Source organism: Xyrauchen texanus, chromosome 7, assembly GCF_025860055.1.
Source record: "Xyrauchen texanus isolate HMW12.3.18 chromosome 7, RBS_HiC_50CHRs, whole genome shotgun sequence".
Lineage (NCBI taxonomy): Eukaryota > Metazoa > Chordata > Actinopteri > Cypriniformes > Catostomidae > Xyrauchen > Xyrauchen texanus.
Genome location: NC_068282.1, coordinates 31,066,058 through 31,090,340, shown reverse-complemented (window position 1 = coordinate 31,090,340; position 24,283 = coordinate 31,066,058). Strand labels below are relative to the sequence as shown.

Below are 24,283 nucleotides of genomic sequence, written 5' to 3'. Positions count from 1 at the left end.
TCCATAGGTTCAGCAATATATACAGGTATCTTTGTATTAAATAAACAAAGACGAAAGTGATTAAATCATAAGGTAATCCAAGACACGTTCACCTTGAACCTAAAATTGAGTTCTATTTTTTTTCTTTAGGCAGCATAAATATGACCAAAACGGAATACAAACACATTCGATATGAACACACATTTGGCAGCATTTTTTGGGAACACAAGAATTATTTAGGCTTATTTATTATGATGATTATTATAATAATCTTTACATTTATAATTGTCTTTAGTTATAAGTTTTATGCTAGTAATTTCCACCTGTTACTGCATATGTGACACAGGTGGGCGAGTAATCAATCAGAGTGGAAGTTTATGGGAAATGTAGTTCGTAAAGGGTTAGTACTCTGGAGATGGCGACCTCTGCCAGCATTCTGGAGATAGCAGGTGCAGCAGGTGTAACAGTACCTGAGCAGTTTTGGAACAGTGCTACCTATTGGTCAAGAAATATGAAAAATAGCATTTATTGCTCATAACTACTAAATAGTGTGCCCTAAAATCATGAATAATTTGAGCTATAATCAAATAATTTGGCTTTTGTTCATGAGACTGTATATGTAATTTGGCTTTTGTTCACGAGACTGGTCTCATACAGTTTCTTTTGTTATGGTTATGACAATTATGCCATATTTACCATGGTCTGCCCTATTGCCTGTCCACTATTTAGAATTTTATTGAAATTATACTTTTTCTAACTCCTCCTACAGCATATATCTGATCTTTACTTGAAACTTGTCATCATTCTTCTTTGTTTGCTCACGCTGCCAATGATGGGCTTGGCTTGTGGAACATGGCTGCCATTGGCCAACATCATTTCACCATGCTTGCAAAAAGTTATCAAAAGCTTTTTGACCAAACCATTCTCCTATAATGCAACAATGCATTTTATGCCAAGATGCCAAAAAGAATCTGAGGCTGTATATTTTCAATGACTCCAGTCAGGTCTCCTAAGCAAACCAAATTGGCCTGGTTGCTAGGGAAGTTAGAGTAACATGGGGTAACCTCCTCGTGGTCACAATTAGTGGTTCTCACTCTCAATGCGTGGTAAGTTGTGTGTGGATCGCGGAGAGTAGAATGAGCCTCCACATACTGGGAGTTTCTGCAGTGTCATGTACAATGACCCACGTGATAAGATGCGTGGATTGATTGTTTCAGAAGTGGAGGCAACTGGGACTTGTCCTCCATTCCAAATTGGGGAGAAAAGGGGGGAGAGGGAGGAGGGGGAAGAAGAAGAAAAAAAGAAGAATCAATTTGCTCTCCACTTAATTGCATTTTTTTTTTAGGAGAAATAATTAAGAATTTAAAAATAATCCCCTTTGTGATTTTAGCACACATAAACTAAGCCAATCCCTAGAGTGCTACTTAGATAAGGCCATTCACTGTTTTCACTAAATCATTGTGAAAATACATGTCTTTCCATCCTGTCTTTCACAGGGAGAGAAGTGACCAAGTTTATCCGATCCGGATCTTTCTCAGATAATATTTCTCTCAACCAAGATGAATTTTTAATTGCTGACCTCCCCACAGACCTTAACTCAGAGATGCCACGGCACTCAGTCATGTCGACAGACAGTGGTATCGAGCGTGACATGCAGGGAGCTGAGAGTTCTGACACAGACTCTATTGGAGGTAGGAGCTTAAAGCCTGAACTGTCCACTGGACGACTCTCTCGGCGTGGAGGGATCAAGGTTAAGCCATCTGTCATTGACAGCATGGCTTTGATGCAGGACGCACTAGAGGAGACGGTCACAGCTGGGACCACTGGCACATTGCAGAGGAGAGCAGGTAACAGTGGCACCACCTTGCCCAAACAAGAACGTGACTACACCGCTAAAATAGTAGTGATGGGGGATGACCGGGTACTGGGAAGGCTAGCCAGGACATACTACTGGTTAAGGTAAGACACCAAATACAGTATGTCATCTGTAATATTTTTTATGCCTTTATGTTATGGTTTGCCATATGGCATCATATCAGTTTCATAATTTTCTTGTAATGCAGTAAAAACGAAAAGATATTGGATTGTTGGAATTAAAATAGCAGTCTTAAAAGAAAGAACCAATTTGGTGTTTTTAAGCCACATTTTATTCATCAAGACTAACCAAACTGTATTAAAAGATTAATGCAAATGTTTTACTCCGTTTAAGTTTGTTGGAGTTCCAAATTCATCAATGCATAAAAGAAACATGATTATAATTAGAAGAGAAATTGATACATTTTAAGAAATAATAGTTTGAATTATAGAATGTTGAGACTGGTATTACAAGTTCAAGAAAATTTTCCTTTGTATTACAGAGTTGGCATTGAAATGTTTCACCTAATTTTTGGTTTAATAATCTCTTTTTACTTCTGTTTATTGGAGCTATTTTATGTCAGAAAATCATATGGGAAAAACTATTCCTTTGTTATAACATAATGCCTTCCCTAGACGATTATTATTTATGAATATGAGCTGTTTAAAAGTGTGATACACAACATGTATGGAAGGCAACAAGCTGGTAATAGTGTAGAAAATGGCTTTAAAAAATAACCAGGCTGAACATACTCTGAATTTGGCAATTGGACATTGAACGTTCTGCTGCTGAAATCGGTCTGTGCTAACCAAAATTTGAAGCTGGGAAAAATTATTTTTGTTGAGGTAAAATGTCCACAGGGTGGCGCCAAAAGAGAGTTTTATTTTTATTAGGGCTGTCAATCTATAAAATATTTTTTTAGAATGAATCGCTTGATTTGCCAATTAATTTAGTAGTAGTAGAAGTAAATCATTTATTTATTCATATAATTGAACATATCCCTATTATTGGCCTATGTCTGTCTGTGCTATTTTTAATTGTTCGTTACTCGTGCATCAGACAGTCTCACTTTGGTTGCATCATGTCTCACCAGTTTTCAGCAGTCTTTGTCATAAGTGTTTTTTTAGTAATTTCTCTTAAGTTAAACATACTGTAGTTTGAGACATTGAAAAACACATTTCAAGAACGCTGCATTCCCTCACAAAAAAAAAAAAAAAAACTCCAACCATAAACCTAACCATTAGTGGATTTTAAATTTTATTTTAGCGTGAAAATGCAACATCTGAATCACGTTCACAATGTTTGCAAACCTATCGGGACAATGCCGCATGTTATTAAATCAGGAGTTGGGGAATGGGGCTTGTCAGTAATTTGGCAGAATGGGGTCGATTTCAGGATATGAGAACATTTGGAAGCAGCAGGATGTTTGCCTGTGTGATCATGTTGAAATAACAACTTTCTATTCATCTGTAGATTAAAAGTGACATGACCTACAAAGTTGTAAACTACACACACTGAGCACTTTATTAGGAACACTATATGGTCCCAATTAAGTGGTCTTTTGCTGATGTAATCCATACGCCTCAAGTTTCGATGTGTTGTGCATGATTTTCTGCTCACTACAATTGTACAGAGTGCTTATCTGAGTTACCATAGCTTTTTTTGTCAGATTTAACCATTCTGGCCATTCTCCGTTTACATCTCTCTTCAACAAGATGTTTCCGTCTGTAGAACTGATGCTCACTGAATGTTTTTCTTTTGTTTTTGGCACCTGTTATGTTTGAAATAATACACAGAGAGCAGTGATTGTTTTTTTTACTCTCACAAAGACATAGAACATGGTAGCTACTGTCATACTCTCCTTTACGATAATGCGTAGCACAAAATACGGCAGGCTTTCTCACAAGGGAAAAGATAAAACATTGAGATAATGTGCATGCCCCCCTTTCCATTGAAAGTTCTAAACTTTGTGTGGAGAGAAACCCTTGCAGGGTATGAATGAACCTGCAGTGATATGTTGATTTCCTTCCCCACCCCTTGACATGGGCTCAGGTATTGGTTTAATGACAGGCTGGGGTAGCACACCGTCCTCAGATTCTGATGGTAGTGTTTTTTTGTACAATGTTGCTTATCATATCTGTTTTTCATGACCTGTTGGTGTCTGTGCACTGATGGCAGTCAGGGGATCTGTTAATGTGACGTGGAGATCTGAAATTCCCTCAGCACCGCTGCTGCCAATTTGTTGGAAACAGTGCTTTGGCTTGTTGAATGGCTGCAGATTTAGTTGACTCCAAGTGTAACTTGTTCATTCCCAGGCTGTTTACTAATGGGGTTACGCCAGTCCAAGTCTCTGCTGTTTTAGCTGCACACTGTGTTGCTGCCTCGACTTGAAATGCAATAGTGAGAGCATTATCCAGCATCAATGTATAAGGTTTGGACAAGAGTTTCTGTCACACCTGCCTGTTATTAGTTTTCTCAATCAGCTGGTCTCTGGTTAACTCGTTTTGAATTTCCCCAAATTTACACAGTAGCTCAAGGCTCCGCAAATCAACAACAAACTGGCTTGCTGAGTCACCGGATTGCTGGCTTCTCTGTCTTAATATGAGCAGTTTCATTAGTACATTTTGTTTGCATAAGTGCCTCGTAAGTGCTGTACTGTGTCCATATATGAGTCTGTATAACCAACAATTTAAATATTCTCAGTCCTTTGCCAACAAGGCAGTGCAAAATAATTGTATGTTTCCTGATGTCTCCCACCGCATCCATGCCAGTAGCCATGTAAAGATGGGTTTGGAAGGAGAGAATCCATCGGTCCCACGTAAGGACTGGATCCCCAGCATGCCATAGAAAGGGCTCAGGAGGGGGCAAGAATATGATCAATGCCACCTGCAGTAGGTCAGACATCTTCATCCACCAAAAGTTATGTTTGAAATAATACACAGAGAGCAGGGTCAGAACAGCGGTTGTTTTTTTTACTCTCGCAACAACAATGACACAGAACACGGAAGCTGCCCTTACACCCTCTTCTATGACAATGTTGAGCACAAAATACAGCAGGCTTTCTCACAAGTGAACAGATTAAACATTGAGGTAATGTGCCTAAAAGACCAAGTATCAGTTTTGATCATATTTCTAAGTTGTAAATTAGCTGAAAGTTCCATTACAGTGTTTGATATTGAAGAATGTGGGGCAGAGAGTCTGCTGCCCTCCTGAACTCCACAGTGTCCCTCAGTTTTTCAAATGGAAAATTGTGGTCAAATATGGCACTGCAACGAGCCCTCATTGAGACCCATTGGGGCAGAAATTAATCTGCCCACACGTAGTGCCAAACCAAAGATAAATTTAGTATTAGTACCTGCCAGCAATGTGACAGATTGCAAACATCGCGAGCAATATCGATGAATGTGTGTCACAGCATGTCATTTCTAATGCAAAATCAAGACAAACTGGCCATCAAACAACTTGGATCTGACAAGCAAGACTTAAAAATAGTTTGGCAATCAATGTGATAAGACGTATGTTTTGTACGACATTATGACCATCTGCCTAATATGCTGTTGGTCTTCCGTGTGCCACCAAAACCGCACCGACCCACAGAAGCATGGATCCTACAAGACCACAGAAGGTGTCCTGTGGTATCTGGCATAAAGATATTAGCAGCAGATCCTTCATGTCATGTAAGTTGCATGTCCTGTAAGTTGGAACTGCTGTGGATTGGACTTGTTGGTCCAACACATCCCATAGATGATCAATCGGATTGAGATCTGGGAAATTTGAAGGCCAGGGCAACACCTTGAACACTTCATCATGTTCCTCAAACCATTCCCGAACAATGTGTGCAGTGTGGCAGGGTGCATTATCCTGCTGAAAGAGGCCATTGCCATCAGGGAATACCATTGCTATGAAGAGGTGTACCTGGTTTGCAATGATGTTTAAGTAGGAGACAAATTGACATCCACATGAATGGCTGGACCCAGGGTTACCCAGAACATTGCCCAGAGCATCATACTCCCTCCACATGCTTGTCGTCTTCCCACAGTAAATCCTGGTGCCATCACTTCCCCAAATAAACGGCGCACAAGTACATGGCTGTCCACATGATGTAAAAGAAAATGGGGCTCATCGGACTGCTCCAAGGTCCAGTTTTGTCGCTCCCATGCCCATTGCAGGTGCTTTTGGCGGTGGACAGGGGTCATAATCGGCACTCTGACTAGTCTGCGGCTACGCACCCTCATAAGCAGCAGGATGCTATGCACTGTGTGTTGTGACACATTCCTCCAGAACTTAACTAACATTTTCTGTGACCTGTGCCACAGTAGACCTTCTGTCGGTTCGCATCAGACAGAATTACCATTGTTGTACTCACGCATCAACAAGCCTTGGGCCCCCAACAACCTGTCACCGGTTTGTGGTTTATCCCACCACAAGCTAGATCTGTCACCTATATCTGTGGTCAGGAGATGTGTTCCTAATAAAGTTCTAAGTGAGTGTATGTGATTGGAGTCTAGAGTTGGTATGGTTGGTATAGAGGAAACAAAGACACCACAAACAGAATACCTTAATTAATGGCTAAAGTAGAAGCCTTTCTATAATGAGGAAGTTCTCTGTATGTGTGTTTTTTTAATAAATTTGTAGTGGTTTTCTCACCACTGTATTTAGCACTCAGTTAAGATTGAACTGTGGTTCAGCAGCACACAACATTTTTGTTCTTCTTTCACAGGAAACGAGAAGCCCGAAGACTGTTTCTTACAATGAAAATCAACCTTCAGATGTACTACATCCCTGTTGGTCGCCAATCGTCTGCAACATCCCCTGTAAAAGTATGTGGAATCACACCCTTTCTCGATTTTTATGTTTGAATTATGACAGCTGTACTGTGATTAAGTACGAGTACGGAGTACTAGTATTGTACTATGTATATATTGTTTTAGGAGAACTTGTCCTTTGCAAGCAGTAGCCTCTGTACTCTGGGCTCTTATCTTGGAATGGTGGATCCATGGTACGAATGCAACATCTTCAGTCTTGGTCAGATGATTCCTGATCTTGCGAGAATGGTATGTAAAGAGACAGGCAGATATTTTTGCATATAAGTAATTCTGTGACAAAGTATTCTTGTCAGTCAGCATGGAATGAGAAGTTTTAAAGTTTCTTTCTCAGGTATTTTTTCAGAAGGATTTCTTTGTAAAATACAAACCTAAAGAGCTTGTTGTGTTGAATGAAGTGACACAAGGATGCCAAACGTACCTCTGAACCTGAGAAAAGGCCAATGTCAAGTTGGCAGACAGAATTTGCATGCCCTGGACATACGGGTGTAAAGGGAAACGGGGAAGCGAGTGCCAGTCAAAGTTTTTCTTCGGAGCCGAACGGTTGTGCAACAGCATGCTGAGTTTACCACTGTTCCACTCACCTCTACTGGCGATAAGCACTGCTGTTGGATCTACAGCATGTTTCCAGCTGGCGTTCTCTCTCTCTGCACGCTGTGCAGTCTACGCCCCTGGGCGCTTCGACAGAGCTTTCATTGCCTCTAAAAGAGTTTGAGTTCCCACTCATAAAAGAGCAATACACAGCAGGTGTTGAACGTCCTTTTCAGGACGCATCTTTTTAAAGATGTCTTTCCGCCTCTGTGTAGTTCCTGGATGCGGTTGATTTCTCTCCACTTGTGACGGTCATAAAAGCTGCCTCGGGTGCCTGGGCTGCGATCACATGCAGCGTTTTATGAATGGTTTATGTTCTCAGTGCGAGCAACATAGCCATGGCAACATTGCGGCCGCGGCTTTCTTTCCTCACAAGATAAAGCCACTTCAGCCACACCTCGCATCGTTCCTTCTTTCCACGGTATTGAGGACGACCCGGCTGGTGATGAAGGTGATTTGGGGATGACAACGGGCTTGGTTTCGGCGGGTAAATCCCCACGAACCACCCGCCCCCTGGCACGCTTGCTTGCTTTCCGTCCGAGCTCGGGATTAGTGCGGCTCGCCTCGAGGCCAGCCGGCATTCTTCCTTGAGCCCCCGGAATTGGATGACAACATCGGCGCTGCATCGGAGAGCGTCACAGCGGCGTCTGATGCTGATGACTCGTCTTGGCTGACACCTTCGGGTCTGCTCGCCCAGTCTGAGGCTGACGCGCAGATGTCGGCTATGCTTTCCTGGGCCGCCGTTAGTGTGAGGCTGGACTGGAAACCTCCGGCTACTCGATAGATTCCTCAGGTCAGGGTGCCACTCATAGCCACGCCACCCCTCATAGCCACACCACCCCCCGCAGATCCGTTCTTCCCGGAAGTGCATGACGAGCTGACCGCTGTTACTACCCTGGATGGGTATGGCCCACGGGTACACGGAGGTCACCTCAGGTGGACAGAGAGGTTGCAATCCACTTGTGTCCCGAGAACGCCACCACCTGGTGGGACTGCCCGGTACTCCCCTCCAGAGCCCTTTGAATGACTTCATCACTGACCTCGAAAGTCTAAAGCGCCACCGGACAGGCCGCCTCTGCCCTGCTTGCCATGGCTCTCCTGCAAGTTCACCTATCGAAGGCACTCAAAGATCTGCACCTGGGTAGTTCCGACCCCGACGTGCTGCAGGAAATGCGCTCTGCCACCGACTTTGCTCTCAGAGCCACGAAGGTCACAACTCGGGCAGGCGATGGTCACCCTCGCAGTCCAGGAGCGTCACCTCTGGCTGAACATGGTCGAGATGTGCAACATTGACAAGGCACGCTTTCTCAACGCCCCCGTCTCCCAGTTTGGCCTCTTCGGTGAAACCGTCCCCACGAACCAAATCCCAAATAACCAAATAACCATGACGTTCCCCTTCTGTCACTCACTCGACATTGTGTTGAATGAAGTGACACAAGGGGTCCCATATAAATACGGCACGCACTGACAGTGTTACGTGAACTGCCGAGACAGGTGCAAGTAGTCTACTGCGTGAACTGTAACAAAAGTGAACTACTTAAAAGTCTTCACAACGCTCGTGGTGTATTTGCCACATGTCACCTCCCCCTAGACTGGGCAGGATGTGGCCTCCGCAGGGTCTTTTTCCCCTGAAAGAATAGGACCGGGAAAGACCGCCTGCCCCGACGCATTTCATAGAATTAAGATAGCCCCAGCCGCTTCACGTCCTATGTCAGAGAAAATGCACCTGCCGGGCTTGCTCCCATGATAGTCATGTAGCGCCTGTTCCCCCCTCAGGTGTGCGGCGAACCTAAGGTCTGTATGTGACATCTTATTCGGGGGATTGGGGAGGGCTACGTTCAGCCGACACAGTTGCCTCCAGCACGCAGTAGACTACTTGCACCTGTCTCGGCAGTTCACGTAACACTGTCAGTGCGTGCCGTATTTATATGGGACCCCTTGTGTCACTTCATTCAACACAACGTCGAGTGAGTGACAGAAGGGGAACGTCATGGTTACTGTTGTAACCTCCGTTCCCCGAGGGAAGGAAAGATACGTTGTGTCCCTCCTGCCACAGCACTAGACCTACCACTGGTCTCGGCTCCTCAGTGCAAAATCCTGACTGGCACTCGCTGCCCCACTTCCCTTTATACCCATATGTCCGGGGCGGGGCATGCAAATTCTGTCTGCCAACTTGACATTGGCCTTTTCTCAGGTTCAGAGGTACGTTTGGCGTGCCAGGAAGACCCCTTGTGTCATTTCATTCGACACAACATCTTGTTCCTTCCGTCGGGGAACGGAGCTTACAACAGTAACCATGCCATTCATCTTAGTATTTTTGCAAAACATTCATGTTTGCTAATTTGTTAGGCTATGTCTTGATTTGTACTGTACAATAAGATGCTTGTACAGAGTGTGAATAAATACAAAAGTTTAATCCCAAATATGTGGGTTGGGAGGGATATTTTTTAAATGCATTTCACTACAGATTACACTTTGTTAGATTACTCAAGGTCAATAACATCATTTAAATCCTCAGGACAGATTTTTTTAAACTTTATTTGACTATAAAAAAGTTAGTAACAAGTGAAAAAAATTCTGCCAGTGCAAGACCAAATACACTTATATTAACAATATATTCTCTGAAAAAAGACTACATATTTTATGCACTGTTGCTTCTCAAACAAGTTAAAGGGACTTAATTTATATTAGGTGGCCTTAACTACTATGTACTTTACCATTTGATACAATGTACTCATTAAGTACATATATTGTTGCATTGTAATTACATTTAATGTACTTGCATTTAATTACATTTGTAGTTACAATGTTAACTTTACCCCTAACCCAACCCTTACCCCAAAACCTAACTCTAACCCCTAATCCTAACCCTACCCTTAGCTTACTCCTAAACCTACCTGTACCCCAATGTCAGTAGCAGCAAATGTGAGAATTTTGTAGAACAAAATGTAGTTACACAGTAAATACATAGTCTTGTGTGTATTTAATGTTAGTACATAGTAGTTAAGGCCACCTAAAAGAAAGTATGACCATTACAGTAAATGTATCTTGTTTAAGATGTATCTTGATTATAGATATTTTACAGGAATATGATAAAAAGATTCTCATCAAGAATAAGATTTTTGCAGTAGATACATCTTTGCCCTTATATCAAAGGTCTTACTAGAGAAAAACATATTAAAATGTAATGTGGATTTTCTTCATAGAAAAAATATAATACTGCCTGGTAACACGTGCATATATTGTAAAAGGGCTAGATATAGCATTTTTGCTTAGCATAAATCTAATTGTTCACATGACAATTTACACTAGGTTAACTATTTCTGCTGCTCCAAACTTAATTTAAAACCCCACAGAGTGTGCACATTGACATCTTTTTCTGATCGTATGTGGATTCTCTCTATGGGCCCTTTTCACAGACTGTGACGGGTTTCCGCCAATTTTAGTAGTGTAAACATAGCAAAAAAAATTTGATTCACGATCTTTGTATTATTTAGTGTACATTTATAACATTATATTTTTTATTATATTTAACTGGAATAAGTTTTTAAAAACTAATTGCGACACAGCTGCGATGAGATCAGCTAATAGAGCTGCTAAGTGTCATCTTCACTGTTGTCTTTTGTTTTGTGCTTTTATGTTGAAGTTTAGTTTAGCTCCTGTTTTGGTTTTTGTAGTCCTTTGTAGTTTCTTTTATTACCTTGTCTTGTTTCACTGTTCCCTCTTGTTTACCATTTTCGTCACTTTTTGCATTCCTTAGTTTTCAGTTTTGTCCCTTAGGTAACTCCATAGTCTCTTTGTTAGCGTTCGTGTTTTCCGTCATTGCTTTCACCTGTCCCTTGTTAACTTGCCACTTGCCTCTGTTTCTTCCCTCGTTATCTTGTTTGGTGTTCTGTTTGTTCATTGGCCCCTTAGTTTTATGTTCATGTATATATATCCTGGTTTTTGGTTTAGTCCCTGTCTTTCGTTGATTGTATGTGCCGTTGCATGTGTTCTCTCTATGCGTGTTTACTCTAGGTTTCCCAGCCCTCCGTGGATGTTCTGTCTCCTCGTGTTCAGTGTTATGTTAGTTAGTTAGTTAGTGTCTGAGTTTGCTTTTCCCCTCGTGGACTGTTTATTTGCTCCAGTGTTTGTTTGTTTTGGTACTGTAATAAAGTTGCATTTGGATCCGCACACCCTTCTGCCTTTCCCTTATTCTCCAGTCATTACACTAAGTGACAAACAAATTTGGCCTCTTTTTTTTCTGACTGCTGTAATTCACCACTCTCACTTTTGGAAAGCTATGAAAGCGTACTAGTGGATTTTTTACTTTGTTGTTTGAGCAAAGGGGTAAGCAAAACATATTTACGGTGGTCTCTCATTCATCGCTACACAAGTTTAGCCTGCTATCATTTACTTCCATATTCCAAACCAGAAAGGGTAACTTCCTAGAACACATTCAAGAAGAAAAAAATACAAAATCAATGCCAGTGCTTTTGTCTCTGAGGGTTATAGAAATCTGTTAGGCTCCTGACTGACATATACAAATACACGTATGTCATACTATCAATGTCAATGATGTCAGTATAATTGTAATATACTAACAGCCCTGTCTTTCCTATTTTTTCAATCCCCTAGTCAAGCAATAGTAAACAGCAGGAATCTGACTTTTTCATAGCTGATGTCATCTCTTACTATGTACGCATGGGACAGCAGCCAGTGTACTTCAATATTTACTACATTAAGGTGAGAGTGAATTCAATTATAGTGCTTTACCAGTTATCCCTTTTCAAATCTGTAATTGATTAATTTTATTTTATTTGTTGTACTGTGCAACAAGTTTTCTCAGTGTGTAAAGCTATTTATTTTACCTGTTGTAAATGTCCTTATTTTACCTGTTAAATGATCTGCAGTACAGTTTCAAAAATATCAAAACATAAAAGTTCTTACACAGTCTTGTGTTAATTTCCTGTTATATTGTGCAGATTTCCTTTTCCAATGTGTCCAAGGAAGCAGTGGAAGAAGTTTTTGTCACACACCTTGAAGTGGATTTCCCAGAGTTTAAAATGGCCCAAGCAGCACATAAAGGTGTGTGTGTTAACCCTCTGGGGTCGGCAAACGCGCCAGCGCGTTTTGCAGGATATTTTCGTCATTACAGCAGAAACAACTTAAAATACTCCGTCATTTTTGGGTATACAGATAAGTGTAAGACATCATTAGAGACTATAAAGGGTCTACTTTTATTTGTGTACACTCACAATAACAACAAAATCGTGTGCTTTTGTAAAATAAAGAAAATTAAACGGTTGAGCTTTCAGCAGTCTCTTGTCTCCACGAGCATATTTCAGAAACACGTCACAAAAATGAACTGAAACTCTGCTAATTATTTTCACTCAAATATGAAACATATGTCTAAAGAAAGCTTAAAATGTCTACTTTTAAATAAAACTATTCCAATTTAAAACAAATATTCTCCTGCAATGCAATCTGTTTGAAACAAAGCGATGTACAGTTTTTACCGGTCCATCTCATTATCTGTAATGTGATCCCACCCACCAGCAGAGCGCGCCATTCATACGCTAATGTGCCAAGACTATCAATGCAAATGTACACGCCCCCTACTCTGAGGTAAACACTTTTCATTCATTTTCTGCGCGTTTGCAATGACACGGCCAGAAAGCTCCAGGATATTATGGAAGATTTAACATTTTCCTCAGAAGAAGAGCAGGACCCGTAGAGCAGCAACGTTTGTATTTTGAAGAGAGACTTGATCCAGCTGAGGTTACGATTTCAGACGAGTAAGTCATTTAGTTTTCATTAGTTGACATGCTATATTATATATACGTACATGTAAATTGTATGCTGTATGATATAAATATGATGTGTAATATGATATAAAAATAATATGAATGTTTAGATAATATTTTTATCTAGTGTTTAAAATGCCTCATTATCATCAACAAAGCTGCTTGCAAATATGTGTTCAGGTTAAATTAGTAAAATACACTTTAAATATTCCCATATTAGAAAATCAGAATGATTATAAATCAGCTTTGATCACAAATTGCATTTTACAATATATTTAAATAGAAAACTGTTCTTTTAAATTGTAAAAAGAGTTCAGAATAGCAATATTGTTTCAGTATTTTGCATCAAATAAATCCAGTCTTTGTGAGCAGAAGAGACTTCTGTTAACGGTAGTGTAGGTCTAAAATTAAGTAAAGTTTTATGTAAAGAAAATATATAGTCAGATTACTTCTTTTAACTTAAAACTTGATTTTGATCATTAAGTCTCCTCACATTAATTCTCTCTCTGTCACATTCCTCATTGATGGGCCCAGAGGAGTGGTCTTTGTGTCACATCAATGTGAATCTCATCAATATTCATGATAGTTCACGCCTCCACGCATATTGCCATTCAACACTAAAATTGTCACACAAAAGTTAAATTACTATATTGTTTTGTATGAATGAGTGATCAGGATGATTTTCACATCATTTTGTAGCAAAAACTCTAGGCTACAAGATCCAGTTCTCAAAGTATTTGAGAAATGTTTAGTATGTGTTATATGGCCTTATTTCAGTGACTTAAAATTTTTGTTTTTTCAAAAACCACGCATAAACATTATTTTCTCAAAAATACAAACATGTACACACATGTTGCTCACATATTATTGTAGCCCAGTTTGTGCTGAATACAGTGTTATCAGACTTTAGCCATTAATATGTTTTTAAGCAACTGAAAAAAGCACAAATGTCAAGGCATGTCAAAACTTCTCCAGGGCCCAAAATACCCTCAGACCCCAGAGGGTTAAAGAGAAAGACAGAAGTATTTTTGAAGCTCCGAATATGCCTCTGAACTATGAACAAAGGCCAATGAGAAGTTGACAGACAGTATTTGCATACCCCACCCCCGGACATACGAGTATAAAGGCGATGAAATACTATGAGTTCATTCAGGATTTTTCTGAGGAGCCGGAAATGGTCCGGCCGCTACGGTGGCTCGGCTCAGCGACGTGGCCAGGAGGACCCAACGTCTAGTTCCCTCCATCAGGGAACGGAGGTTACATACGTAACCTAGATGTTCCTTGTCTGTCGCTCTCTCGACGTTGTGTCGGAGAAGCGACACTAGGGGTCCAATTTAAATCACGCCATGTGCTGAGCCGTGTACGTGTTCTGCTGACACATGAGCGGGCAGGTATTTTACATGCATAGGCGACCAGCTGTGTCATACTGCACGTGCCCTTCCCCAATGCCCCCAAAAAGTTGTCGGAATCCTTCTGGTTGCCCTAGACAGGGGAAAAAGGTGACGCTTGCCAACCTGGGAACGGGCCGAGCCTGGCTGGGCCTCTTTTCTCTCTATGTTTCTCGGCCGGGGCCCTTACATGCATCAAGCGAAGGGGGTCTTACCCAGTTTCCTATTCTTTCATGGGGAAAAGACCCTGCAGAGACCACACCTGCCTGGAAGGGGAGGTAAGAGTGGTGAATACGTCACATGGGTTTTTAGGCGACAAGTGGAAAGTGGCGCGGTGGTAGATACAGCCTCAAGGAGAGGGGAGTTGCTACAACACAGCGACCAGATCACATATGTGTCTGCCGGACCGAAGTCCAGGCAAGTGTCACTGACAGAGAACGCTTGCAGGTCCTCGACCCTCTTGATGGAGGCTAGCGCGATCAGCAGGGCCGTCTTTAGGGAGAGGACCCTGAGTCCGGCTGATTCTAGCGGCTCAAAGGGGGATCTCTGAAGACCGGCGAGGACCACCGAGAGATCCCAGGAGGGGAACAGGCTTAGCCGGGGCGCGTCTTAAGAACCTGATGACTAAGTCGTGCTTACCAAGATATTTGCCGTCTACAGGGTCGTGGTGAGCTGCGATAGTGGCAAAATACACCTTCAAGTTGGAAGGGGAAAGCCTCCCTTCCAACTTCTCCTGTAGGAATAAGAGCACTGACCTAACTGCGCACCTCTGTGGATCTTCAGCCTGGGAAGAACACCAATTTGCGAACAGGTGCCACTTTAGGGCGTAAAGTTTCCTGGTAGAAGGGGCCCTGGCTTGGTTGATTGTGTCTACGACGGTAGGTAGTAGACCAGCTAGATCTTCCACGTTCCTTCCAGGGTCCAGACGTGGAGGTTCCAAAGGTCTGGGTGCGGATGCCAGAGCGTGCCCCGTCCCTGAGAAAGAAGGTCCTTCCTCAGGGGAATTCGCCAAGTAGGGGCTGTCACAAGGAGCACAAGGTTACAGTACCAGGCCCGGGTGGGTCAGTAGGGAGCCACTAGGGTGACTTGTCCCTCGTCTTCCCTGACCTTGCACAGCACCTGTGCAAGAAGACTCACTGGGGGAAATGCGTACTTACACAGCCCCGAGGGCCAGCTGTGTGCCAGCGCGTCTGCCCCGAGGGGAGCCTCTGTTCGGGCATACCAGAGCGGGCAGTGGGAGGTCTCTCGGGAGGCAAACAGGTCTACCTGGGCCTTGCCGAACCGTTCCCAAATCAGCTGAACCGACTGGGGGTGAAGCCTCCACTCTCCACTGGGCAAGCGTTGTCGTGACAGCTCGTCCGCCACCAAATTGAGGTTGAGATCTAGTCGCTGCTTGCTCCAAAGGAGGATATTTATGTACGCTACCACAGTGGTGCTGTCTGACCTGACTAGGACATGTTTGTCCCCAACTAATGGGAGGAACTTCCGCAGGGCAAAGAAAACGGTCAGCAACTCTAGGCAATTGATATGGCAGCGCGGGCCCCTCTCCAATCTCCCGCAGCTGCGTGCCCATTGCATACAGTGCCCCAACCCAATCTGGAGGCGTCGGTTGTGACCAAGACGCGTCGGGACACCTGCTGCAAGGGAACTCCTGCCCGTAGAAAGCAGAGGTCTGTCCAGGGTTTACGCGAGGGGACAGAGACATGCCGAAGGGGAGGTCTTTGTACTGATACGCCTGGCCGTCGAACGCGAACCGTAGAAAGGGTCGGTGTCGAATTGAGAAGTGGAAGTATGCGTCCTTCAGGTCTACCGTTGCGAACTAATCTAAATGCTGGACGTAATTTAGGATGTTTTTGCATGAGCATTTTGAACGGGAGTTTGAGCAAAGCCCTGGCAAACTGAATTACGTAACCGAGTCGGATGGTCCGGGCCAGCCAGTGTGACGGGTTTGGAAGTGAAAGCCACGCATCCGATCTCTGTGGTAGGGGCACCAAAGGGATGAGTATCTTTGAAGTAACCAGCGGTGCTGAGCAGGTAGTATGGCGTCGAGAGGCGAGGGTGTGTCCCGAGGCTCTACTGCTGAGAAAAGACTCGAAGCATTTACCTTGCTCCGCACACCCGGCAGGGGGCGGGTTAGCGACTGAGGAGGAGGTCCGGTGTAGGTGTCATGCAGGTGGCGCGCAACAGCCCTATCCACCGGGGGAATCACCGTGGCTTTTGTGACTGTGCTTTCCACGATGACGTCAGCTCATCATGCACCTTCGGTAAAATGGGACCGGGGGAGGGGCGTGGCTGTGAGCGGCGCCCAGACCCCAGGAACCAGTCATCCAACCGCGATGGCTGTGGGGAGGACAGAGGGTTCTAGTCCAAGCCCACGCTGGCGGCGGCCCGGGAAAGCATGTCGGTCATCTCCAAAGGATAGGCAGGCTGGTTGTGAGGCAAGCTGCTGTTGCCTTGAGCACGGACGGGAGTCAACGAGCGTGCCGGGGGGGCGGGTGGTCCGAGGGGGCGTACCCGGTGGAGCTGCACCTGCTGCCATCCCCAGATCGCCTCCAGCACCATCGTCCTCAATCCCGTGGGAAGGAGCGATGCGGGGTCGGCTGGAGTGGCTTGCTTTCTATTGAAGGGAACCGCGACTGCTACGTTGCCATGGTCATGCCCTCACAGTGAGAGCATGAACCATCCACAAACGCAGCCTCAGTGTGATCGCTGCCCAGACACACGAGACAACGCCTGTGGCCGTCTGAAGCGGAGAGCACTCTACCGCATCCAGGAACTACACAGGGGCGTCTTTAAAAAGACGCGTCCTGAAAAGGACGTTCACTGCCGCTGTGTATTGCTCTTTTAGTGAAATATACTCTTTTAAAGAAAATCACTCTTTTAATAACTCTAAAAGAGTTTTTTTCTCTGCGCTGTCGAAGCGCCCAGGGGCAAACTGCACTGCGTGCAAGGAAGGAGAAAGCCGCTGTAATGTGCCGTCGATCCAACAGCATGCAGAGCGTCAGAGGAATAACAGGAACAGGTGTGACTCGTAGCAAACATCATGCACAACCATCGGCTCCAAAGAAAATTTCTGAATGAACCCATAGTATTTCCTCGCCTTTATACCTGTATGTCCGGGGGCGGGGTATGCAAATACTGTCTGCCAACTTCTCATTGGCCTTTTTTTTTATAGTTCAGAGGCATATTCAGCGCTCAAGAGAGACCCCTAGTGTTGCTTCTCCGACACAACATCGAGAGAGCGACAGACGGGGAACTAAGGATAAGATCGTATCCTCAACCTCAATCAAAGCTATTCTTACAGTACCTCAGTCATTGCCACACAACAACTAGCTAAGAATAAGGCCAGTTGTTAATTTGGTTATCTCCTTATACTCTGCGGGGCAAGGCCAGGAGTTTGTTGTAAGTTTACTTTTAAAATGTAAAAGTCCCTGGATACATACAGGTAAGTAAGTTATATGTGGTACCTCTTTTCACAGATCTCCATAACTTTTACATTTTTTACATAAAATATAAAGATAAGACCTGAAAACCTCTTTGTCGCAAATGAGCACCACTTTGTTGGTGATCTAGACATATGAATATGAATATATACGTTTTTCAAATAGTACAAAAATAGTCAAGTTATACAGTATACCAAAAGCTCTGACTCTCAGGAATGTGACTATGTAGTTTATATAATTGCCACAGTTTGAATGATTATCAAAAGAATTAAGAAAATACATATGATCTCTGTAAGACAATAAAGACAAATGTCACTTGTTTGCCTACTCCGAACTTTGCTTTTGTAAGCCCCAAGTAGCCAGAAACTCTATATTAGGCTGTTTCCTTCAAAATGTGCTTTTTTTTTACTATTCTGTGAGCTTGCTTCAGTAAATAATACAATGTACTTTTTGCAATGTCTAGAACCATATATGCAGTCCAGCAGAAAAAGCCATAATAATAAACAAATCATCTGCAAAATATGTTGATAAAACATTATACATAATTTCTAAGGATCCCAGCTTTCCAACGACACCTAAATTAAGCTTCTAGTCCACTGAGAGGCCGAGATGTTCGACAAAACATTTGGGAAGGTGTGAGAGATCACAATATACAATTAAAATGAATGCCTATGGACGAGCATATGCCAAGTTAGGGTGCTATCTGCATTTCAGATGTGTTTATTGTAATGAAAGGTGATGGAGAAAAAATACTTTTTCTAGTACTTGCAGCAGAGTGTTAAGCGGTTAATATTTTTAGCCCATATTCTTTCCTTAGACAGACAGAAGAAGATGTCTTCAGAGCTGTGTGGGGCTCTGATCTCCTTTAGCTACTTAAAAGTGAGTGCTATCTCTCTGTAATTTATGCTACCTTCTTCTGAATTATATTTTAATTGGAATGTTTGTAGTGAGTTTCATAGAAGCAATCTAGATTTTTTTTAAAGAGATAAAAATTAAGTGACCTGAAAATCTTAGTTGACCTTGTATCACCCTTCACATTCCTTTTAGGTGTCACTAAGCAATAGGGAGGTTGAGAAAGGTTTTTCACTCAGAACCACGGGTGCTCAGATTTCAGCTATTCCAGTAAACAAAACTGAAGGTAAAGTCACATTATTAAAATGAAAATGTAGTTATAGCATTATTATTAAATACTGTACATTTGGAACTGAACTTGTTATGTAAATAGTAAAAGCATATTAATGATATAACATCAAAGGTATAATAGACTGTGTCCATTTTAACTCTGAACCTAATACATTTTTCTTCTTTATTTGTAGATCTGAATTGTCTCACAGTCACTTTCAATGACACAAAGCCAAAAAGTATCATGGTAGGTCTGGCTAACTAGCAAAACTACATACTTTATCCATTTTGTAGAATAGAAATTATCTTAAATCTTGTACACATTCAGTGCTATTATACTGGTGTGCTGCTCACCGCAATGATGGTATGCTGGATAAACCTCATAGCTATGCTGGTCCACCAGCTAGACCAGCATAAATCAGTCTGGACCAACATGGAATTTATGTTAGTCTAAGCTGGTGTTTTCAGCAGCAATGTTTTCTGTTACTTTTGTAATTTAAAGGGGTCATGAAGTGCTATTTTTTTTTATTTTAATATCTTCCTAGAGGTCACAATTTAGTAATATATGACTTTCCACTCTTTTTTTGTCCCTCTGTCTGAAACACTGTCCTAAGTGCCTTGTTAAAACATCAACATAAACGCCCAGTGGTATGATTGGCTAACAACATGCAGCCCTTGAATCGGAAGAGAATAAACAAGCCCCTCAACATCATAACATTTTTGAGTTTACACATAATGCACATCCAACACATTGCATCCAAATATATTAAACTACTTATCTCAAGCACAACTGTTAACACTCAGCACCATAAACTATCAAACTGTCTTGACATTTGAAAAATTCATGCATGAAATGGTTTACTTACATTATTTAAGTTACAACCCTTTTAGGACAATGTGTCTTTTAAAAGAGGCAAGATACATGGCAGTGGTCAAAGATTCTGTGTAGTTCATGTTTATACACAAAATATTTCAAAATTGTCCAGATGGGTCCATTTTGGTGTTCAGGATTAGTTAGCCACACGAGGCCTGCTTTCTTGAGTTGAACTGCACACTAGTCGGCAGGGCCAAGGGTGCGATGTGTAAATTCAAATGAGCATTGTTTTATGATGTCACAAACAGACAGATTTAAAAATTTGATGTTTCAACAGGGTGGCAAATATAAATGATCTTTTTAGATTGGGCAGGAAGTTTTGAGTTTTGAAATGTACATTATGTTTTTACAGTATAGTGCAGTTACATCTTATATGTCTAAATATCAAGGACATTTTTATTATCCATTTCATGATCCCTTTAAATTTGTTTTGTGTTGTTGGACTGACATTGTGAAGTGTTTTAGCTTGGATGTTATCAGAAGTAAAAAGTAATTAAATCTGATTAAGTTTTAATATTTCGGCTGTGTTATTTTTAGCAGAACCCAAAGATCAGAACGTGCAATTTTAAATTGAAGACGCCAGACAGATCAACTTTCACAGTGCGTTTGGACAAAGACTTTCGAAGGACATTTTGGGGTGTTGTGAGGTGAGAAATTATTAAAACAATCTAAGCCATTTCTGCTCAGATTATTAGTATTTAAAATAAAGATGCCTATTGCATATTCTCACAAATACTATTAAAGGGATATTTCATCCAAAAATGAAAAAGTATGTCATGGTTTACTCGCCCTCATGTCTTTCCAAGCCTGTAAATTTTTCTTTTGTCATTTCTTTCCTCCATTCTGAAATGTTTGGCAGTATGTTAGTCTTTGTCACCATTCACTTTTTTCCCCGTGCAATGAAAATGTAAGTGCTTATTTTTTTAAGTTTCACTTAAGAGAAAAGTCATACGGGTTTGGAACAGCATTTCAATTTCAAAACAACATTTACTATCTATTATCTCATGAAATATATTTTCCTGGTTTTCTATTGATTTGTTTATGTATTATCATTTTTTTTTTCAAACACAGCATTGAGGTTTCTCCATGCCGAGACCCTGGATATAATATTCAAAACTCCATGAAGTCAAAGTTCATGGCAGCAGGCTGTGGTGATGCTGGACTGAGCAAGTACATGAGCAAAGGATTGCCTTTGCCCATCAACACATTTGCGGGAATCATTGACTAAATGAACAAAAATCAGGGTGAACTTTCTATCATTGTGAGGGACAGTTTTGAACTCTTGCAGTAGGTAATGTGTATTGTGATTTAAACAATGTATGGTCAGATAAGACATGCCACAGCCAAGCAGGTTTTACTGCAATTTATATTTTCACTTGTGAATAACAAGTTGATTGATTCAGAAAGTATTGTAACCTGTAAAACAGCAACTATAACACTAATACAGTCATTGCATTGAATTTCTTAAGGACTAAAAAATGTAATCTTGTTGTCTGGTTTTTAGACTAACAGTCTATTCTTCCCTTCATGTGTAAAAGTGCATATGGTGTAATAAGTGGTTACATGGTCTTGTTACCTTAAAGGGCTATTTCTACTTGCTCTTACCCTTAAAAATAACTTTTTTGGTGTAACCAAATGTATTCAGGTTGATTTAGTCATTACATAATATCTTTTTAGCATTTTGCCATCAGAAAAGTGAAGCAACATTTTAATTACTGTATACTGGAGTAGTACTTTTCAGCAGTTAGAGTGCCTGTTGATAAATACCACATGACCAAGTGTTTCAGAGAAACTGACATTAATTTACCCCTTGATTTGCACTTCTTCTTTTTTTTCATCTTATCTTTCCAGAAACTATACATGTTTACATTTGGAGCATTCCATTTGAATTACATGTTTTGTAGCATAAAATAATATTTGTTCAAAATTAAAAAACAATAAGTCTAGTGCTCCAACAATTCATGTTGATGTCTCAGATGCCATGTAGACTAGCAATACATGAATACCTGTGTGAAACAATATTGTTCAACATATGTTTCAACACTCAGAAAAGTGGCAGTGTTTTGATTTGACTAGCTCAAATGATTCTCTCTACATTCGTTCTACAGTGGTGTTTTGCGGTTCTTTCCCATTAGTTCTGAGCTGACACCAGCAATCCCAGCCTTTCAATTATCCATTCCCTTTAAAGGACAAATATATTATCACAATGTTATCATTGGTTTCTTTGAGGTATATGGCATTAGTACCTGCCTTACTTGGAAAAATCTTTCTTTGGGTAGTGTTTGCACAATTATTGATTAGAGCCATTTTTGTAAATATTGTAGTTTGATATTGTAAATACATATTGGATACATATTTTGTATTAATAAATGTTGCCTTGTCAATTTCCTATACTGAAAAACACTACTTTTAGCTTTGCTTCAGGGTCCAGAATAATTTACACTTTTTAAGGAAGCATAAAGAGAGTGGAAACAACACATTTCTTGAAGGGTTTTTCATATTGAGGTATTGGTTCAACACTTTTATGATAGGGTACAATGGGGCTAAAGGCCCTGTGAGGTAAAAGGCTCCTTTGATTTGATTCTTTCCCCAAAATGCTAAATAGCAACAAAAACTACCACAGCACTTTCCCAAACACCTGTTTGTCACTGCACTGCAAAATATTCTTTATCAATGAGATTTTTGCGTGTGGTGTCTAAAGGTTATTTGATCGAATTTTTTATATTTTTTTAAAATGTTGCAAATTTATGAAGCTAAAGAAAATCCCTGAAACTAACACATTTATTTTGAGACAAAATACTTATTTATCATTTTCAGTTTTGTTTAAAGTCAATAAAACGAAAGTTTTTTAATATCTGTACAACAAGTGAAAGGATAGATGGTATGTGAGACAAAAAGCCCCTCTGTTGCAGGGATTAAAGACGCCTATACTTTTATTGGATTTTTTTCCTGAAAACTTTTCAAAGTGGGTTCACATTGACTGATCCAATCACAATTGAGAATAATTTGTTTATAGATATTTGAGATCCTATAAAATGCCACATATATTTGAAATTAACAGGAAACCATGCACCCTTTTCTGAAGTAGTTATTTTGAATATGTACTGTACCTTTATTTGTAACTGAATTTTTTTTTAGCTCTTTTGCTAAATGATTTACATTAGTTGACTAATTTTGCACTATAACTATTGCCCTATCTACACAATTTTAATAAAAGCAACCTTCTGTTATTCTTTATTTATATATATATATATATTAGAGCTGTCGATTTAACGTGTTAATGCAGTGTGATTAATTTTATTAAAAATAACGCATTGAAAAATTAACGCAATTAATCGCAATGCCCCCGGACCATAATAAGGAAGATCCCTGAGAAATGCAAGCTTATAGTACCACCTGTTTACTCAAGAGGGCAGTAAGTGAAACTTCAGCTGTAATGCTATGCGCAGTTTATACAGTGAACAAAGCAACCCTTCAGCAGGCAGTACAACACAAACATATGTTACATTCTTGCATTCAAAACACTTGATGGAGCGCAAATTCGAACTAAGGGATCTCAAGATGTGTTTAAAATGAAGTATTAAACTATATTTAACTTGACACAGTGACCTAACATTTTTATGTTTATGACGCAACGTACCCGAGATGCTACACAGGCAAGTCTGACCCACATGTACGATGACGGGTCCTTAAACAAGCCCTCATAATAAATCTGATTGACAAATTCACTTGTGAAATGGATTGCTGTGAACTGTGTGCCAATGATTGACTTATGATCAATAATATGCAAATAAACATTACATTGTATTCTAAAGTCACATTTTGTATTGTCTTATCAATGATTAACTCTTCTGCCACAAGAATGTAATGCATTTTAATGATCTGATATATATATATATATATATATATATATATATATATATATATATATATATATATATATATATATATATATATATATATATATATATATGTTTTAATATTTAAAGTTAACTATGTATAATATTTCATCATTATATATTGAATTATTGTTATATGAGGGGCTTTCTCAGCAAATATTTTTATATGCGATTAATTAATAGGGGTACCATGTAATTAATTTGATTAAAAAATTTGTAATCAAGTGACAGCCCTAATATATATATATATATATATATATATATATATATATATATATATATATATATATATATATATATATATATATATATACATACATACATACAGTTGAAGACACAATTATTAGTCCCCTATGAAATTGTAATTCTTTTTCAAATATTTCCCAAGTGATGTTTAACAGAACAAGGGGATTTTAACACAGTATTTCTTATTATATTTTTCCTCTGGAGAAAGCCTTATTTATTTCAATTTGCCTGGAATAAAATAATTATTGATTACTGCTATGGTCAATTATTAGCAACA

General features: G+C 40.5%; 1 protein-coding gene across 4 annotated transcripts in view; it reads left to right on the top strand.

Annotated features, from left to right (window-relative positions):
- The window catches only part of LOC127646944 (phosphoinositide 3-kinase regulatory subunit 6-like), a 50,871-nt gene extending 27,225 nt beyond the window's left edge, over nt 1-23,646 (top strand). For 2 of the 4 annotated variants that reach the window (XM_052130935.1, XM_052130934.1), the window contains 10 exons: nt 1,476-1,938; nt 6,555-6,654; nt 6,766-6,888; nt 11,866-11,973; nt 12,213-12,315; nt 18,683-18,744; nt 18,913-19,003; nt 19,182-19,234; nt 20,399-20,508; nt 20,933-23,646. In XM_052130935.1, coding sequence (XP_051986895.1) covers nt 1,476-1,938; nt 6,555-6,654; nt 6,766-6,888; nt 11,866-11,973; nt 12,213-12,315; nt 18,683-18,744; nt 18,913-19,003; nt 19,182-19,234; nt 20,399-20,508; nt 20,933-21,089 — 1,370 coding nt within the window. In that variant the 3' untranslated portion in view covers nt 21,090-23,646. Of the gene's footprint in view, nt 1-1,475; nt 1,939-6,554; nt 6,655-6,765; nt 6,889-11,865; nt 11,974-12,212; nt 12,316-18,682; nt 18,745-18,912; nt 19,004-19,181; nt 19,235-20,398; nt 20,509-20,932 lie in introns of those variants that run through there. The other 2 variants (XM_052130936.1, XR_007970983.1) reach the window with 2 other exon arrangements.
- The last annotated feature ends 637 nt before the right edge of the window (nt 23,647-24,283 follow it).